The sequence below is a fragment of the Toxorhynchites rutilus genome, chromosome 2 (assembly GCF_029784135.1).
Source record: "Toxorhynchites rutilus septentrionalis strain SRP chromosome 2, ASM2978413v1, whole genome shotgun sequence".
In the NCBI taxonomy this organism is placed as follows: domain Eukaryota; kingdom Metazoa; phylum Arthropoda; class Insecta; order Diptera; family Culicidae; genus Toxorhynchites; species Toxorhynchites rutilus.
Window position 1 is genome coordinate 187,335,304 of NC_073745.1, and position 17,593 is coordinate 187,352,896.

Genomic DNA, 17,593 nt, shown 5'->3' on the forward strand with positions numbered 1-17,593 from the left:
AGTTCCCCTTGGAATTGAAAATTACATTCAAGCGAAAGAGTTTATTTTTATGTTTTTTATCCATAAAACTCCATATAATACATTTGGGTTTGTGATTTGTCAATAAAGTACAGTTAGTAGGTTAGCTTCTGAAGATTATTCTTCAAAACAAGGTTTTTCGTATCCTATATTGGATGCATAAAACCTTGTGCCTCCAACGTAACGCTCTCGTTTTCGAAGTCCCCCAAATATTCATTTATTCATTCATTCAGAATGGATTTAGATTCAACTTCAAACAAATGATCTCTAAATCAACGATAGTCCTACGTCACCCTTGCGGTTATACCATACATATAACCCACTTCCTGTTTTTTTTTGTGCGGTCCCTATCCCTCGCACAAAAAAAGGTTTGTCTGTATATAATGTTTATTTGTGCTAGAATTAAGCGCTCTCTGAATTTGTCTCTCACGCAGTGTTTGCCAAATGATCCATTCACTGAAAAAAATCGCTTTCGTTCGTTCAAATATGATCATACACAAATCATTTCCTCCAGCGGCATTCTTCTGTTGTTACGTGCTGCAAATCACGACACAAAAGAGAACGAGACAACTCTGCATCGGTTCGCACTTCATGATACACCGACACGAAAGCAGAACCATCCTATACGCTTTCGGTGCAGAAAGTCTATTTTCCTCTATGCCTCTAACATATGCATATCGACCTCTCCATGCATCATGAAACAGCAGGATCGTACGGACTACGCAAAGTGAATGATTCATATTCAGCTAATGTAGCAGATCCTGATTTTTAAGTCTCAGAGAGTGCAAACTATATGATTATTTAGCTCGATAGAGGCTAAGGGAAGGGTAGACAGGGTAGAAGGGTTGGTAGGGGAGGTGAGGGTAAAACGGACATGTTAAGAAGAAATTCAATTATATCTTTGTAAACTCATGTTTCCCAAAACTTGTTGATGCAGTTTCTTGCAATTCAATATACTATTTTTATACCTAATTGGCCAAATATTTTACAAAAAAGTGTTTTTCAATGTTTTTTACTGAAATTAAAACAGACCGAAAAGTACAACATTTTTTTCGATGCGGGTAATATGGACATATAGCGGAGGGAATATAGACATGTTTGTAATATATGTAGCGTGGAAGTTTATCGCTCGTGGGAGGAATAATTTTATTCAAACAAGGTCGGAACTCATCACGAATGTCCGTTAAATGATGAAAAAATCGTGTTCATCTACCTAGAAGTGATATTATGCTTTTCAGCAATATAAACGGACAAACCCTCAACTATTTTGCTTAAGGTTCCAGTCAGCTTCTAAACAGTTCGCATTTTGCGATTTGATTTCCATTTATGGACGCAGGGCATTCCTTAGGAATAGATTAAACAGACTTTTCACAGTTTATCTCATTGCCACTGGCAACTGTCCGTTTTACCCACTCTAAAATGAATTTACTTTTCCGTACATACCTAATATAGCTTCTCTGTTTACTCAAAAACCGAAATATAATCATCAGCGAATTGAATTTTTATATTAAACCATTCAAAATGCTTGATATCGAAGCAACTAAAATTACATCCACACGCGGAATCATGTATGATTTTCGGTTTTTGTTTCCCTTTTCCACTTTTGATCAGTATTCATTACCATAGGGTGGCTCAAATATCATAGAATTAGATGTAAAAGGTGTTTTCATTAACAGAAATCTGAAATTCAAAATATTTTGGCAACATCTGGTGGCAGCGAAAATGGTCATGTCAAATTTAAAAAACCGACCATGTACATTTTGTTTATTGGCAAAAAAAATTATCTGTGCCTAGTTTCAGCTCAATCGAACATGATTTAGGGGTGCCTCAAAGCGCTCAAAATTTTGATTTATTGATCCACGAAAATCTTCCTAGGGGGAAGTAAAGGAAATTTGGAAAATCGAAAAAAAAATTTCGATGCCAAATGACTTCAAAATGCATGAAACGTCGAATTCTGAAAAAAATGTTTGGCCGAAAATCGAACTGTTGGGACTTAACCTGAGAGGCAATGAAGGTATGAAAAAAAATGTACATTTTATTTATTTGTCCAAAAAAATGATATGTGCAAAGCATTTTGTTGCACATTTGTTGCACTCCAAAACCTCCACATGCCAAATGTGATCTCGTTTGCCCCGACCCCAAAAACCCCTACATACCGATTTTCATGTCGATCGGTTCAGTAGATTTCGAGTCCATAAGAATCAGACAGAAAGACAGAAAGACGAAAAGATAGAAAGACAGACAGACAACATTCCATTTTTATAAATATAGATATAAAGTGAGTTACACCATATATTAAAGTTAGGCTTTGGTAAGATCCGTTTCATAAAGTCTGTATCACACTTTTGTTAAGGGGTACTCTAGTGTAGAGACACGAGTTTCGGACGTTGTTTCGAGTACCGAAAAAATAATACAAAGAATATTTTTAGTATCCATTATACCATTGTTTTTCATCTATCTTTTAATAATATAACAAAAATTGAACGCAGAAAAAATATTCATAACTAGAATAGTTAAGAGGGTTCGAAAAAAGGTGTGCCATGGCGTACACGACTCCAACATCTTTTTTGACAAAATGACGACCGTTTGAAAAACAAAATGCGATTTAAAACGTTTTTTCTTAATTTTCCCAATTTTTGAAAAATACTAAAATTTAGATAACATTATTTTTTCGGAGATTCATGCGATAGAGAGATGCCTGCAGATTGTATCCATATAAATTCGACATTAATCGGTTCAGTAGAACTTGAGATATGGTGTACGCCAGTTTGAAAAAAAACTAGTTTCGAGAAAAACGTTCAAACGCGTTTCTATGGCCGTACCAGGTTAGATACATCACTAAAATGGCTCTAACTCGGTAAAAATGTGATTTTCGATAAGTTCTTTCTAGGGTATATTCTTGAATGTCTGAATTACAAAAATATGAAGGAAAATTTTTTCACTTTGTATAGAGGCCGATGAACCTTATTGCTGGAACATCTCCAAATAAAATGAATAAAATTGTCATACTAGTGGAGAAATCGAATATATTGCCTTCTAACCTTAAATAATCGGATGGAAAATTTGCCTGCTATATAAGACAAAGGTACGTCGTTTGCATAGATATGTCAGAGAAGGTCCGGCTTTCTCGCCTTTAGATCGGAATAAATTCCCAGGTGTAAATCCAACCTCATTCTAACAACTGAACCGCGACGATTCTGTCTGGACAAGGTCTACCAGTTCGTATATAAATACATAGTACCAACCGATGAACCGGTTTGTCTTCGAGCCCCGGAACAAGACACATCCTGTTGAAGATATCACATCACGACGATTATGATTCTTGTGACATCATTTTCACTGCATGAGAATCTGTTGAATCTAGGCGGAGGCTTGGTTCCATACGCTCCGGAGATTGAAGCAATATTTGAACAGTTAAAGTAAATAGTCTTTCGTCGGTTCATTCACAAAGCTCTTCTGTGCGATGGAGATATCATTGATTGAAATTTGAGGAGGGTCGATACTAATGATGGTATCATTTCATGAGTATTTTATGGGACAGAAAATCAATCGTTACATTAGTATCGAGCACTCTCAATTTATTTGTGAAGTTCAGCTATAAATCATTTGAATAAACTCACGCGCAATCGGTACTAATTCGTGCTAGATCGTGGAATATACATGCATTACCAGAGCTATATAGCACTAAAACAAATAGCTCAAACACACAAAAAATATAGTTCATTACTACAAAAATTTTGACAGACGCGAAATCTTCCTATTTCATTCAATGGATTTTTATCACTCTATTGAATAATATGTTCTTCATTTAGATCCATTTCTGGATGATATTGTATCATTCATTCGAACCTCAAATCCTTCACATGCCACTTTTTAATACGGATCAATAATATATTGGGCATCGCACTATTGAATCAATCTTTTGCAGGTCGATTATTGTGCAAGTATATATCGTTACAACATAACACCGCGAAGCTACGATTGTAGCATCACAATATACCTTCGATTGTGCAAATAAAACCATGTATATATTTCAACTGCTTACAATGTGAATTGAATTGACACCTTGCCAGCAAGATAGCAGCTACTCAACGATTTTTCACTTGCTGTCGCGGAATGTTTCAAGTTCAAGACAATTTGCATCAACGTATTTGACATACGTCAAGCATGCTTTCTCATGTAAATACATATCGGCTAGCACGAAGATGTATGATTTACCACGCCTATGCAAATAATGAAACGCGTACGTACTTCGATAGGGCTATGCGCGTGGTTTTGAGCACGGAGTATATCGTATCACTACAGTGCACCGAAACTGACCAGTGTTTAATGTGTGATACAATATTTCGCTGTGTTCACCTGCAGAATATCAGGAAATAAACTTTTATTAATACCCGTGAAATTCAAAATTTGAAATTTATTCAAGGCGTGCGAAAATTTCAAAAATGGGTGAATGAACGATGCAACATTGAAATTTTCATCGAAATTTGAGTAGGATTTAAGTCGAGGACGAAAAATTCGCGACGCGGTTGTTTCAGCTTCAGATATTGAATGAATGAATCTTGAATAAATATATCATCATATTTTTGCCTAGTAACCATAATACGCGCATATATCCCCTATATGATTAGTTGTAAACGGACCGAATGAGCGGTTTATGTTAATATACGTTTGTGGCATAGAAACTAAATGATACACAAGCATTTAAAATTCACAGATGATTTGGAATTACTTTCACGAAAAATTCTACTCCTGAAGAATTCCGATCTATACCCCTAGCAGACATGAAGGTTCATATCGGTTGAAGATTTTCCGCACACGTTCCAGGCGAGTGATAAAAACAGCGTGTTATGGTGCCCAAATAGTGACACCGTTTACCAAAATACTGCGTACGAGAGTTATATCGGCAGCCAAAGTCAACCGTAAATATTCCAACAGGAACGCGAGACATTCGGCCTTCTCCGATATTCTTACATCAATGTTAACAAAAGTACACAAAATAATTGAAAGCAGTAAGCTCAGAGTAGAGGTAGGTGGTCCTAAATCGACCCTCCCTTAGATCTCGGGTATAGCGCCACCTATCGAGTTTGTCAATGTGCTAAATGCAAGATGTCACAGCGTTTACAGCGTCGTATGATGACCTTTTCATTCTAGTGTTCTGCCGCCACTTTGCGTTTTCATTGCTTCAAAGAATGGTAGATACCGTTTTAAATCATATTTCGGACACTTTTTCATAATACGTTCAAATGCTTAATGCCATGATTATATAACTATAAAAATAATATCACAATTGATTATTCAGAGAAACCCTTTGGTTTCACTATCATTTTATATGAGAACTAGCCGTCCCAGCAAACTTCGTCCCGCCCAAAATTAGTTTTTTGTTATCAATACCTTCAAACATTCACGTTTTCTTACTATGAGCATGTTCATGGGTACAATCGCAGAACTGTTTATTGATTGATCTCCTAATCAACCCCGTTAAACTTTCCTTTTACTGTAAAAATCCTAGTATTTCTAACAAAACTCATCATTATAATATCAGATTATTCTCAGACACAATTCTCGTTCAAGATTCTTCAACCACTTGCAAGTAACAGGTTTCCCCGTCACTTGGAATAAAAGTTTTATACAGAAAATATGATAGAATAAAGACAGCCCTAAATCGGACAATTCCTTCCTCGAGTTCTGCTCTTATCAACACATTCGGCGATACTTTTTTATTGGTATAGATAGAAGAAGATATAGGAGTGCGTTTCATCGCATTGAAATCCATTTCCAGTTTCGAACAAAGATCAATTTCGCTAGCGCAAACATCAAATAAACTAACAGCACTTGTCACTACGTAATTGTAGAACATATGGGAATTAAATTTTCCGAATTTTCCCTTTTCCCTTCAGAGTTTTCCGAAAATTTTCAATTGCCATGTTTGGTTGGTATATTGTTGGTTGAAATATGTATATTATTTTTATGGGACCACCTCGCCATTCCAGAGGAGGGAGGGGTGTCATACCTTCATAGAAATATTTCTCATATCCAAAAACTCTCACGTCCCAAATTGTGCTGTGCTTCATAAGTTCTCGAGTTATGCAGAAGTTTGTGTTTGTGTGCCCTCTGTAATTTGTGTTTCATTTGTATGGCAACTCCCGGTAAAAGTAAGCCTCACGTTACTACGGCAGTGGTAACAAGGGAGTCCTGTGATATGTTGAATAAAGACAGTGACGTCTCGATTATATCACTGTGCGTTTATATCACGTCTCGTTTATATCATTCTCGAATTTATCACTGAAAATGTTTCGCTTATATTACGTTTTTCAAAACATAAGAAATAATGTGAAAAGTTCAATTCTTCGTCAAATTTTTGAACAAAACATGACAAAAACATATGTTAAAACGTTCAAAACAATTGTAGTGATTAGCCGTATTCACGGTGCTTACGGAAAATTTTCATACTGAGTAATCAGAGTAATCTATGCGTCAATTTACGCATAGCGGTCTTCATAATCTCTTCTGTAACGTGAAGAATGTCGAAATTGGACTCACCACGAGTCTGCCCGCTTGTGGAAATAGATTTCAGTCGAGTTTTTTCATTGTTCGAAATCTGTGTTAAATTTGTTAATTGAATTTTTTTACATAACCAAACAACATGCTCGATATTATGACATCCTGGTCCACAAATATATAAATTGTTAGTAGCAAGCCCTACACGATAAAGACGTGAATGAGGCGCGAATTGATTGAACTTTGGGGAGAATAGAGTAAAACCATCTCCCAAGATCATCCATTTATTCTGCCAACTTATAAACTTGATCGAAAAATGAGAATTACTCGTGATACGCATCGACCCACATTATGAGCTAACACCAAATTGCAGGCAAGAAGATTGATCATTGCATCGGAGAGAAAAGCGAGAAGTTAGTGCAATCGAAAAAAAACATTGTTGCATGGACCTAGTTATTCTGTAACAACACAAAGATGGTCAATGAGGGCCCTGAGTTTTGAACTCACGATCGACCGCTTACTAAGCGAACGCGCAACCAATGTGGCTACGGAGACCCCCAGCTAGTAATAATTTGTTTGTATTGATTCAATTATTGATTGAATGAAACAATGTTCGAATTCAATTGAATTCAACATATTCGCCGTGTAAGTGAAGAATCAAAGAATCGAATCAAAACGGGGCGTTTAGAGAGTTTAAATAGCTTAAATAGCGCTTTACATTTATTCAAATACTTATCTCAGGAAAAATAACGTTTGATTAATTGAGATAGATGCGTAGAAATATTTCCTATAATTTGATGCAAACATCTATCCGAGCTATTAAGATTTTTTTTTATCTGTATTATAGTGACTTTCAACGCATTTGGCTGGTTCGTCACTTAAATCTATTAAGAAATGTTCGAGTTATAAGCGTAATTTTTTTCTACATGTTCTGTATTTTGGTTTTCGTTTTACCCCCCATGTATCCCGGCAAACGTAGTTCCAGTAGTACCGTTCTGAATCATATTTCGGACACTCTTTATAAATAACTTGAAATGATTAATGCCCTATTGATATAACTAAAGGATTACTCTAAAGAATCAATTGTGATATTAATTTTATAGTTATATCATCAGGGCATTAAGCATTTCAATTTATTTATAAAGAGTGTCCGAAATATGAAGCTGTTCGAAATATGATCCAGAACGGTATGTCGCAATAAAGATTTTGAATAATATGCGTTTGTAATCTCTTAAGGAATCGTTACATTTTTCGTAGAGTGACTCTCCTAGATAGAAATTAAAGACATAGTCCTATGTCAAAAAATAACGGCAATAACAATAGCTATAACACCAATAACAAACAATATTTGGTATTCAGGCTATGAGGCTCGTGTTCGTCGTATTATTCTCGTTAGAGAAAGAATAAGTCATGAATCAACCATGTTCAGCTGATTCAACAATTTCACGTATACTATCCGCTCGGCTATTTTCTACTAAAAAGTTATTTCTAAAAAATCGACGCAATAATATCCGAAGTGATAAGCAAGCGAACTTCTACGTTCGGTGAGGCTTGTCTTGTTTACATTTTATTTTTCTCGTTCAAGCTGAATAAGACTTTTGGAATGATAAGCTATAATTTCTATTTCGGATAAATGATGTAGTTTTTGACATTTTCTTCGCTTTTTTACGTTCAACACATTGACTTTTGTTCAGGTAACATGAAGCGTGTATCCTTTTTATAGGTTAACTAGCTAACCCGGCAAACTTCGTCCCGCCCATTTACTTGATTATTCTCGAGTAATGCAGAAATTTGTGTTTTATTTGTATGGCAGCCACCCCTAAGAGAGGGGGGAGGGGTATCTAACCACCATAGAAACATTCATTGCACCCTAAAGTTTCCATATGCCTAATTTGGTTTAATTTGCTTGATTAATTCTCGGGTAATGCAAAAATTTGTGTTTCATTTGTACGGCAGCCCCCTCTAAGAGAGGGGGAAGGAGTATCTTAACACCATAGAAACATTTATTGCATCCTAAAACCTCCACATGCCAAATTTGGTTTCATTTGCTTGATTAATTCTCGAGTAATGCAGAAATTTGTGTTTCATTTGTATGGCAGCCCCCCCTTTGAGTGGGGGAAGGACTGTCTAACCATCATAGAAACATTTATTGCACCCTAAAACTTTCACATGCCAACTTTGGTTTCGTTTGATTGATTAATTTCCGAGTAATGCAAAAAATTGTGTTTCATTTGTATGGCAGCCCCCTCTAAGAGAGGGGGAAGGAGTATCTTATCACCATAGAAACATTTATTGCATCCTAAAACCTCCACATGCCAACTTTGGTTTCGTTTGCTTGGTTAATTTCCGAGTAATGCAGAAATTTGTGTTTCATTTGTATGGCAGCCCCCCTTAGAGAGGGGGGAGGGGTCTCAAAATATCACGAAAACCTTCCCCGGCCCCAAAAACCCCTACATACCAATTTTCATGTCGATCGGTTCAGTAGTTTCCGAGTCTATAAGAATCAGACAAACAGACAGACATCACTCCATTTTGATATATATAGATTATTTAGTACACCGAGAGAAATGTTTATTTCAAAACTTGCACATGGAACTAAATTGTATGTGCGGTTGCATGTAATAATGGATTCATTTACTTTATACAAAATAAAATAGGGGAAAAAGTCAATTTCGGCAATGTTTTTGCCTATTATTGTCAGAAAGTGAATGAATATTAGGAACTGAATGCAGAAAATGATAATCTATCGACTAAAATGACCGTACCATTCGGACAGTTAACAACGGCTCCTAAACAAAACTTATGTGCTGCAGGATGTGAAAGAAATGAAATTGCATTTAACCAGAGTGAACCATAAACCAACAACATGGCATCGGAGGATAGTGATCGTTTTCTCCAAAAAGGCAGTTTTTCCTATTTATCCGAATCTTTAACAGATTTTCTGTTTCTGACAGCTCTTGGAAACAGTTGTCGTTGGGATCTGGCTGCCATGAAGTGTTAAACCGCGTTAGAAAGGCTGATTTATATTTTTTGAAACTGCGTTCAGCCATAACGAATCAAGTTTAATGTATTTTTTTATTAATCTGTTTATTTGCACAGGCTCAGTTACAGAGGTTTAAAGGAGCCAAACTCTCAACTATTACTTTTGCTAGAATATATCGACATGTTTCCTCAATTCTATGGTTAATAAAATAGGAAACCGATTACTCGCGGTTGACTCGAGTTTATTTTTATTTTTTTTATATAAATCGTTTATTTTTACAGGCTCAGTTACATTAGTTTAAAGGAGCCGAATTCTTAAGTATATGTTTTAAAACTATACATAAATAATTTTCCTAACACTATGGTTAGTAAGGTGGAAAACCGATTACTCGCGGTTTACTCGAGTTTAGAAGGGTGACAAATTTTCATTAGGAAAAGGATGGGATGTAAGTGTAATGTAGTTTTAAATCAATTTATTTTCATTTGCTGAGATATTATTTTATCAATAACAATAAAAATGAGTCAAAAGTTGTTACAAAACAATAATAATTTTCATTTACATCCAAATGGGCACAGCATTTCACGTGCCAAGTACAACGACTTCCAACATCTGATGAAACATATACCTCCTAAGCTGATTCCCGATGATCAAAACGTTATTAATATTGATTACGGCTACGAAGAATCAGTTTTTTTTTCAAATATTTTTATATTATTATTGTAATAACGACTCAGACTAAAAATACATTCAGCCACACTGAACTGAAAAACAATATTCCTACACTTTCATTCTGTGAAAGTGAACTGAGGCCATGCGTACCAAAACTAAAAGTCATTTCTTCCTATATTTATGTGTTATTTTACAGATACTTATAATCACAGTGTATCGAAGGCATCCTGTTTGTAACACGTGAGCGATAAAATAATAGATTTGACCAGCCACGGTCAATTTGTAGGAGCTCAAACTTCAAACTCAATATATATATATAATGAAAATAATATAATATAAAAAATAAAATAATGTTGTTTTAGGCGCTTTGTTCGTTTTAGCAGAACCCCGACCAATTGTGTCAGTGATCACGAACGGTACTTTTGGACACATCCTGAACTGAGGCACTCTTCTTACTGGGGTAAGCAAGAATGGCTTCCCGGTCCAAAGACTCGGTTTCCGCTAAGATTTCGTTTTGTCCTGGAAGCTGCATTCCTCTCCAATCCAACGAGAATGGTTCGCTAGAATGGTCCCAAGCGTCATTCTGTGTGTTCTTTGTGCAATTTGGTTGATTCAGGTCATTCACGGAGAGCAACTACGAATTGTACAGTCTACCCAAGCTCAAGGAAGCTGCATTCCTCTCCAATCTTCTGAATCGCGTTTCGAACCGTTCCAATGCTGGCGCGCATTTCCGAGGAAATGTCTCGAATTATCGCAGACGATTGCGGCTTGGGAGGAAAACATTTTCCGCGTTATCACTGATAAATGGCCTCCGTTGAAACAAAAATTGATCGAAATATGAACTTTCCGAGTAGATTTCCTTCGAACCAGCTGATTCAGCCGGGCATCATATTCAAATGAAATGACAAAAAATATAATTGACATCATTGAAAGTTCTATGCCTCTAAAATAAAACACCCATGAGTATCGAAAATACAATTTTTTAGCATTACACCGTTTCTGCCAAGTGCCTTTCTGTAAGATCTGTTGAAAAAAGACGGGTGGGTAATGTCGGGGACATAACCGGAGTGACGTAGGACTATATAAAGGAGACAGCTTTTGTTAAATATGTATTTTAAATATATTGTTTTATTTTCTTCTCCTACGTGAATACCTACCTATCTACCTTAACAATGGATTAGTTTACTGTTTACTCTTCATGAATATGTTGATGGTTCTGAAAAGAACCTTTGGTGTTGTGTTTTTTTTATCACTCGATATTCCCATCTTGTTCGGTTAAACCTTCCTGTTTAGCTATTGCGTTTGCCACTCGCCACAGCTTTCACAGTTGGAAAATTTCTTCCCACCCAGCTTGTTCAGTAAATTACATTTAATGCGACGTTCCAGAGAAACACTTTGCCACTCACTGAAACTAATTGTTGCCTTGATGAGCGCTGAACCGAAGCTGCTCTGTTCTTGATGCGGGTTTTCTGATTGTCGTGAGCAGCTTTGCAAGCCAACTCGAGCACTCCGACGGCCGAAACTCTATAATCGCTGTTAGGTATACTGCTGCTCCGGCACCAATCCGTTCGGCCTAGTTACCCTTGCGGAGCAATCAGTGAATGCGACCAACAGAGAACTGGAGACCTGCACGGTTCGAATGAGACTTTGCCTTTCCCTTAACTCCTTTGTTGCGTCCACGATGCCGATGCCGTACAACCACACGGGTTTACGGTTTGAAAGAAAATAAAATATATTTTTTTGGGGTCCGCGTGTTTTATACTCTAGCGGTACACACTCACAGGATAGAGACAAATCGGCCGACTCAGCCAGAGGGGCGAGTCCAACGAGACGAACAAATGAGCGTTAAAAGGGAGCGATGGCAAAAAAAATACATTAATTACGATTTGTTCGCTCGTTGGATTCACATGCAGGCAAAAAAGGGTCCTTTTCAGGATCACAAAATTATCTTCAATCTAAAGAGTTGGCAATGCGATTGCATTTGCTACTCGCCACAGCTTTCACAGTTGGAAAATTTCTTCCCATCCAGCTTGTGACATATTTTACAGTAAATTACATTCAATGGCACGTCGCATTACGTCGCAGGTCCGTCCAATTAGCTAAATGTCGAGATAAGTGTAAATTACTGTACTTTCAATCTAGAAGCAATTTAAGAATTGGTGAAAATCAATAAGCTCAGAACAACTGCCAAATTCACATACTCATCATATCCTGGCAAACAAATTTTGAAAAAATCAATTTGTGTTTTATTATTATTTTTGATATTGTTTTAGAAAGCATTGAACTGTATTTCCTAAACTCTTTTTTGGAAGGTTTAATGGCCCTGAAAAGCGCCTTGTTTTATGGAATGGTTCCAATTTAGAAAACTTAGTACTCGTGGTTTTGAAAAAAACCATTTCGAACGCCCTCGATGCCGCCTTGTTCTGGATTTGCCACCAAAGTAGATTGTATAAAGAACAAACTTTTTTCTTCTGCTACCAGCTGCCGTTTTGCGATTGCGTTTGCCACTCGCCACTCGCTGCAACTGCCTGTTGTCTTGATGTCCACCGAACCGAATGTGTTCTGTTCCGAATGCGGGTTTTCTTATCGTCGCGAGCATCTTTGCCAGCTAACTCGATCACTTCGGCGGCCGAAACTGTGTGAGACTGCGACCAATGTTTCGTTCATTTTTTTTCTTTTTGCTTTCCAATCGTGCTTCATTCTATTTCGCTGTTGCTCTGGTTGCCCGTTTTGGTCGGTACGATTTGAGGAGCACAAAATGGACCAATCAAAAATGGGCACATAGTGCATTTGGACAATGCTTGATATTTCACAATTATTCAATTATTTATCTCAAGAAAAATGAAATGTTATTCGTTATGATAGATGCGTAGATATATTTCCTATCAATTGATGCAAAAACCTTTGCGATCTATTGAGAAATACTCGAGTTATAAGCGTTCCAAATCTTGCATTTTTTCCTATTTGTTCAGTGCCTAGATTTCCATTTCACCCCCTATATCTTCCGGTTAGACGTAGTCCTACGTCAAAAGAAACGGCGTGGCTCTTACATACGATTAGTTTACTTAGTTGACTGAAAGTTATGAATGAATGCAAATTTCATATGTGTATAGTTGGTAGATTGCATTAGAATATTATTTGTTCTAACGAAAACCTACCAAAATATCACTGGGCATAACTCCACATGTGATTAAAAGTTCGATGCTTCAAACTTCGCAGATTCGAAAAAAAATATATTTTTAAAATTTAATAGTAACAATATAGTCAACATTTCAATTTTTATTTTTTATCGATTCTCGAATTCTTCTATTCTTCTTGAACTATCTTCTTTGCGATAGTTCTTGTCACCAGTTCCTATTCAACTTTGCTTCTACGTGTTTATCATTTCAATTTATGGATGAATTAATAGTATTTTTGTGGGATCATAAAAACATGGTATCAAATCGAATTTTTTTTTCGAATCCAAACCCTTTCCTGCGTTACGCATGAAACGTAACCGTAACGAAAACCACATGGTGACCACACAGCTTCACTCTTCTCCTCTAACAGGTGTGGGGGCATACGTTTAGCAAATTTTCATTTTTGTTTGCACACTCCAAAATTTATGTTTGATCCCACAATACAGTGATCAGAGGATTTCGAGACTCGTTGCATGAGCTGTAGAGGTGAGAGACTCACCGTAGCATCTACCAGCCGGTTGTAGCGGATTGCGGATTTTGGGTGGAGATCAGCTTGTTTGCCAAATCGGGCGAGCTCTGTGCCAATAATAGTTCACGACTGAAACTCGTTTGCTCTTATCATTATGCTTATGGTCAGACTCTAGTATATGTGTATGATCAAACAATTAGAATTCATGCAGTAAAAGATGTTAGCTCTCTTTCACGGAACGCGTGAGAGAGTTGGAGACGGAAAGAAATCTTCCGAAAAGAATCCTAATATAAATAGCTACAAATGGAGTAGCTTGGCCATTCATTCAAATAAAGTGTAGTTTTTTAGTTGACAAACCTAATCTAGAGAAAATCATTAGAAAATGTTGGTCTATAGAGTGAGTGCTTTAGTCCTGCTAGTGACTGTCAGTGGAGTGCTTAGTGAAAGCATTGACAGCAGCGCCGAACATGACTTGGAACCGGCGGAAACCATTTTTCTGGGAAAGAAAATCTGTAATTTATTTTTCTTCTGCTGAACCTATCAGAATGTGAACGACTGTTTCATTGCAGTGCTCCTTAAGGCGCTTTTGTCGCAAAAAGGTGGCGCGGGTGGATTAGGTGGTGGTTTAGGTGGTGCAGGAGAATTCGGTGGAGTCGGTGGATTCGGAGGAATTGGTGGCAAAATCAACGCAATCAGCAGTGCTTTCGGAGGAATTTTGGGAGGTGGTAGCTCTGGATTTGTAGGTGGTCCTGTACCTGGTCCTGCACCTGGTCCAATCGGATATCCGGCATATCCAGCACCCGCACCAGCTCCTTATGTTGCTGGACCTCCAGCTGGATTCGCAGGAAGTTCTGGTGCTGGATTCGCTGGGGCTAGTGCTGGCGCTGGGGCTGGAGCAGGATTGTCTCAGGGACAAGCTTATTCCGGAGATCTAAGAATCATCGGCATTCTGACACCCATTCAAACGGGCAGTGCAAGTGCTGCCTTCAGTAGTGGAGTAGCTTCTGCTGGCTCTGGATGCGGTGACTGCCACCCAGGATATTAAAATGCTCAAATATCAGTATCTGATATGGATTAGTTTTAGTTATCTATTCAATTAGCACAAGTTCATGTACCTTTTACGAAATAAAATAAAAAATAAGACCTGTAACTATCCGAGTTCTCTCATAGATTAATTGAAACGGAATTGAAGCAACTTTCAGTTAACATATAAAAAAATTAAATTTCACCTAGATGTTAATCAGCCTCACGTAGAATCATATAAATTATTACGATGACATTTACTATGAATTCTTCAGAAACAGTGAGCAGTGAAGATCAAGTGAACAATACGAAGTGTGGAGCTGCTCTAAGCCTCGCTTTTCACAAAATAATGTATGAAAGAAATTACAATTAAGGAAAATCACGAAACAATAAACCTTTTTGAATTTCAAATATTTTATATAAAAAAGTGTGAGCTTTTCAGAAATGATTAGAACAGGTGGACCATTTTTTTATTAATCCGTTTATTTTTACAGAGGTGGACTCTTGTCGATCTCGATTTCTCAAAAGCCACAGAAAACTAACATTTTCAAAAGTTTTGCGTTATAGCATGCATTTGAAGTGCAGTTTAGTTTTTTTTCCGAAAATTCACTTAAAACTTATTGGTGGTGAACAATCGAAAATCGGTCAATTTGTTTAAAACGAACGAATTAAAAAAATGGCATACTTTGCAAATAAGAAGAAAATTAAAGTTTTTAGATCAACGTTTGAGCAAAATTGGAGAAATATTTCGGTATATACTTTTATCATGGAATTGATTTAAAAAATTGAAAAACTCATTTTTATTGGGCAACTTTCACTACTTCTCCATTTCTTCTGTAGGAGCTTTGAATCACTGCGACGATTATTTTGATCTATTGTAATGCATTGTACCTCTCTATTATATACATTAATGTTTTGAAGATTATGGGCCTGATCACGAACGTCACTTCACGGTGAAAAGGAAGTGAATTGTATACATCGTTATTACGGCTGTCACCGTGTGTGTAGAATCCGGAAGAGTTCATCCGTCGTGACAACTTTTTTTTTTATCCAAAATATATATTTTTATTAAGGCTCATATGGCGTCAACCTGACGGGGCCGGGAGTTCAATATTTCGACAATGATTGCCTTATAACTATGTTAGTAATATGTAACCGATTACTCGCGGTTGGCTCGAGGTTAGTATTACAAGTGTTTTCGTAATTGTGATGTTGCTGTCTCCAATGCTCTGTACCTTTGCCCGACACGGGATACTTCCTTTTGGGATGCAGCTGACCATTAATCAGCAACGCCCCCTAGTCACTGATTAATGGTCAGCTGCATCCCTGCACTGCTGCACTTTGATGAACTCGGTGTTATTATGAATATCACGATACTGTCACGTCACGGGGAAAAAGAAGTATATTTGTTACTTGTGTTTTAGAAGGCTAGTCACGCGGAATGGAGTAAGTTTAACTTCGGATTTATTTAGCTTTTTCGCTAACATTTTGAATCTTGTCTTGCTTTTAGAAAAAGAAAAGATAAACAAACAGCAATTTACCCGCTTGATGGCATTTATAGAACGAAATCCCGACGTATCCAGAGAACGTAAGTTTGTTTAATTGGATTCGATAAATGCGCTATGGGATATAATTGAGGACTAGAAATGTAGCTCCCGTAGACCGATTGAAACATGGCGAAAGGTCTAATTTCGATTGCCTTAAAAGAATAGAAATTTTTGTTTCTATTTTAAGGATTAGACTAACAGAGAGTTGCAACCCCATAAAATGGCAATGGAGGCCACTGGCCCAAAACGATAATTATGATTGATTACATATAAAATTGATTTGTTGAAATTGTTAATTTAAAAGCTTTGCAATGATAGATTCTTTTTTTTTCTTATTTGAAACTTAAATATTATTTCATTCAAAGTATTTCTTCAAAACAATATCGTTGAAAATATCTGTTACGTAAAAACAAAAGATTTGAATATAAAATAATAACTGTAATGTTTTCCAACATTGCAGTTTTTGTAATTCAAACATTCGCAATTGGTGGACAAGAACCGACATCGAATACATCGAATAAGGTATTGATCTTTTGTTTTTACGTAATAGATATTTTCAACGATATTGTTTTGAAGAAATACTTTGAATGAAAGAATATTTAAGTTTCAAATAAGAAAAAAAAGAATCTATCATTGCAAACCTTTTAAATTAATAATTTTAAAATTATTCTCTAGTTCTTTTTCCATTATTTTGATATCCGTCTAAAGAAAATCTGAATCATTTTCTGCTTTTGGAAAATTTCTTGAAACTCATCAGATTTTTTTTTATATCCCAACAGTTTATTTTATTAGGCTCATTTAGCAATTCAGCTGTAACAGAGCCGAATTCATTCGTGTACATTTTTTATCTAAAGATAACTTTTGTTGTATATTACACTGTTACCATTTTGAGGCGTAAGAGTATCGCTATATGTCGATAAACATTTGTTTTATCTGTAACACAGTAGCCGTTTAGGCGCAAGAGAATTCCTATTCTATCGATGCACAACACATGTCGCCTTTTCTCGGCGTAAGAATATTGCTATTGTTCGAATGTTCACAGTTGGGCTGTTCACATAACTCATCAGATTTTTTTTTTATTTAAATCGTTTATTTTTACAGGCTCAGTTACATAGGTTTAAAGGAGCCGAACTCCTTACTGTATTTTTACTAGTTTATATACATTTTTCCTTAATTCTAATGTTAATAATATAGGAAACCGATT

At 36.5% G+C, this 17,593-nt stretch overlaps 2 protein-coding genes across 2 annotated transcripts in view; one reads left to right on the forward strand and one right to left on the reverse strand.

Moving 5' to 3' along the window:
• Positions 1-17,593, reverse strand: part of LOC129770118 (toll-like receptor 13) — a 77,212-nt gene that overhangs the window by 37,616 nt on the left and 22,003 nt on the right. The window lies entirely within an intron of this gene.
• On the forward strand, positions 14,155-14,998 carry LOC129770119 (uncharacterized). Its single transcript, XM_055772761.1, has 2 exons — positions 14,155-14,331; positions 14,389-14,998. The coding sequence occupies exons 1-2, from the start codon at positions 14,202-14,204 to the stop codon at positions 14,862-14,864; spliced, it is 606 nt and encodes a 201-aa protein (XP_055628736.1). The 5' UTR covers positions 14,155-14,201; the 3' UTR covers positions 14,865-14,998.

What these genes read in the sequence shown, in the direction of transcription:
- LOC129770119 (XM_055772761.1), top strand. Translation starts at nt 14,202, where the DNA reads ATGTTGGTCTATAGAGTGAGTGCTTTAGTCCTGCTAGTGACTGTCAGT. An exon ending in TTTTCTGGGAAAGAAAATCT is followed by an intron (nt 14,332 to 14,388) that starts GTAATTTATTTT and finishes GTTTCATTGCAG; the next exon opens with TGCTCCTTAAGGCGCTTTTG.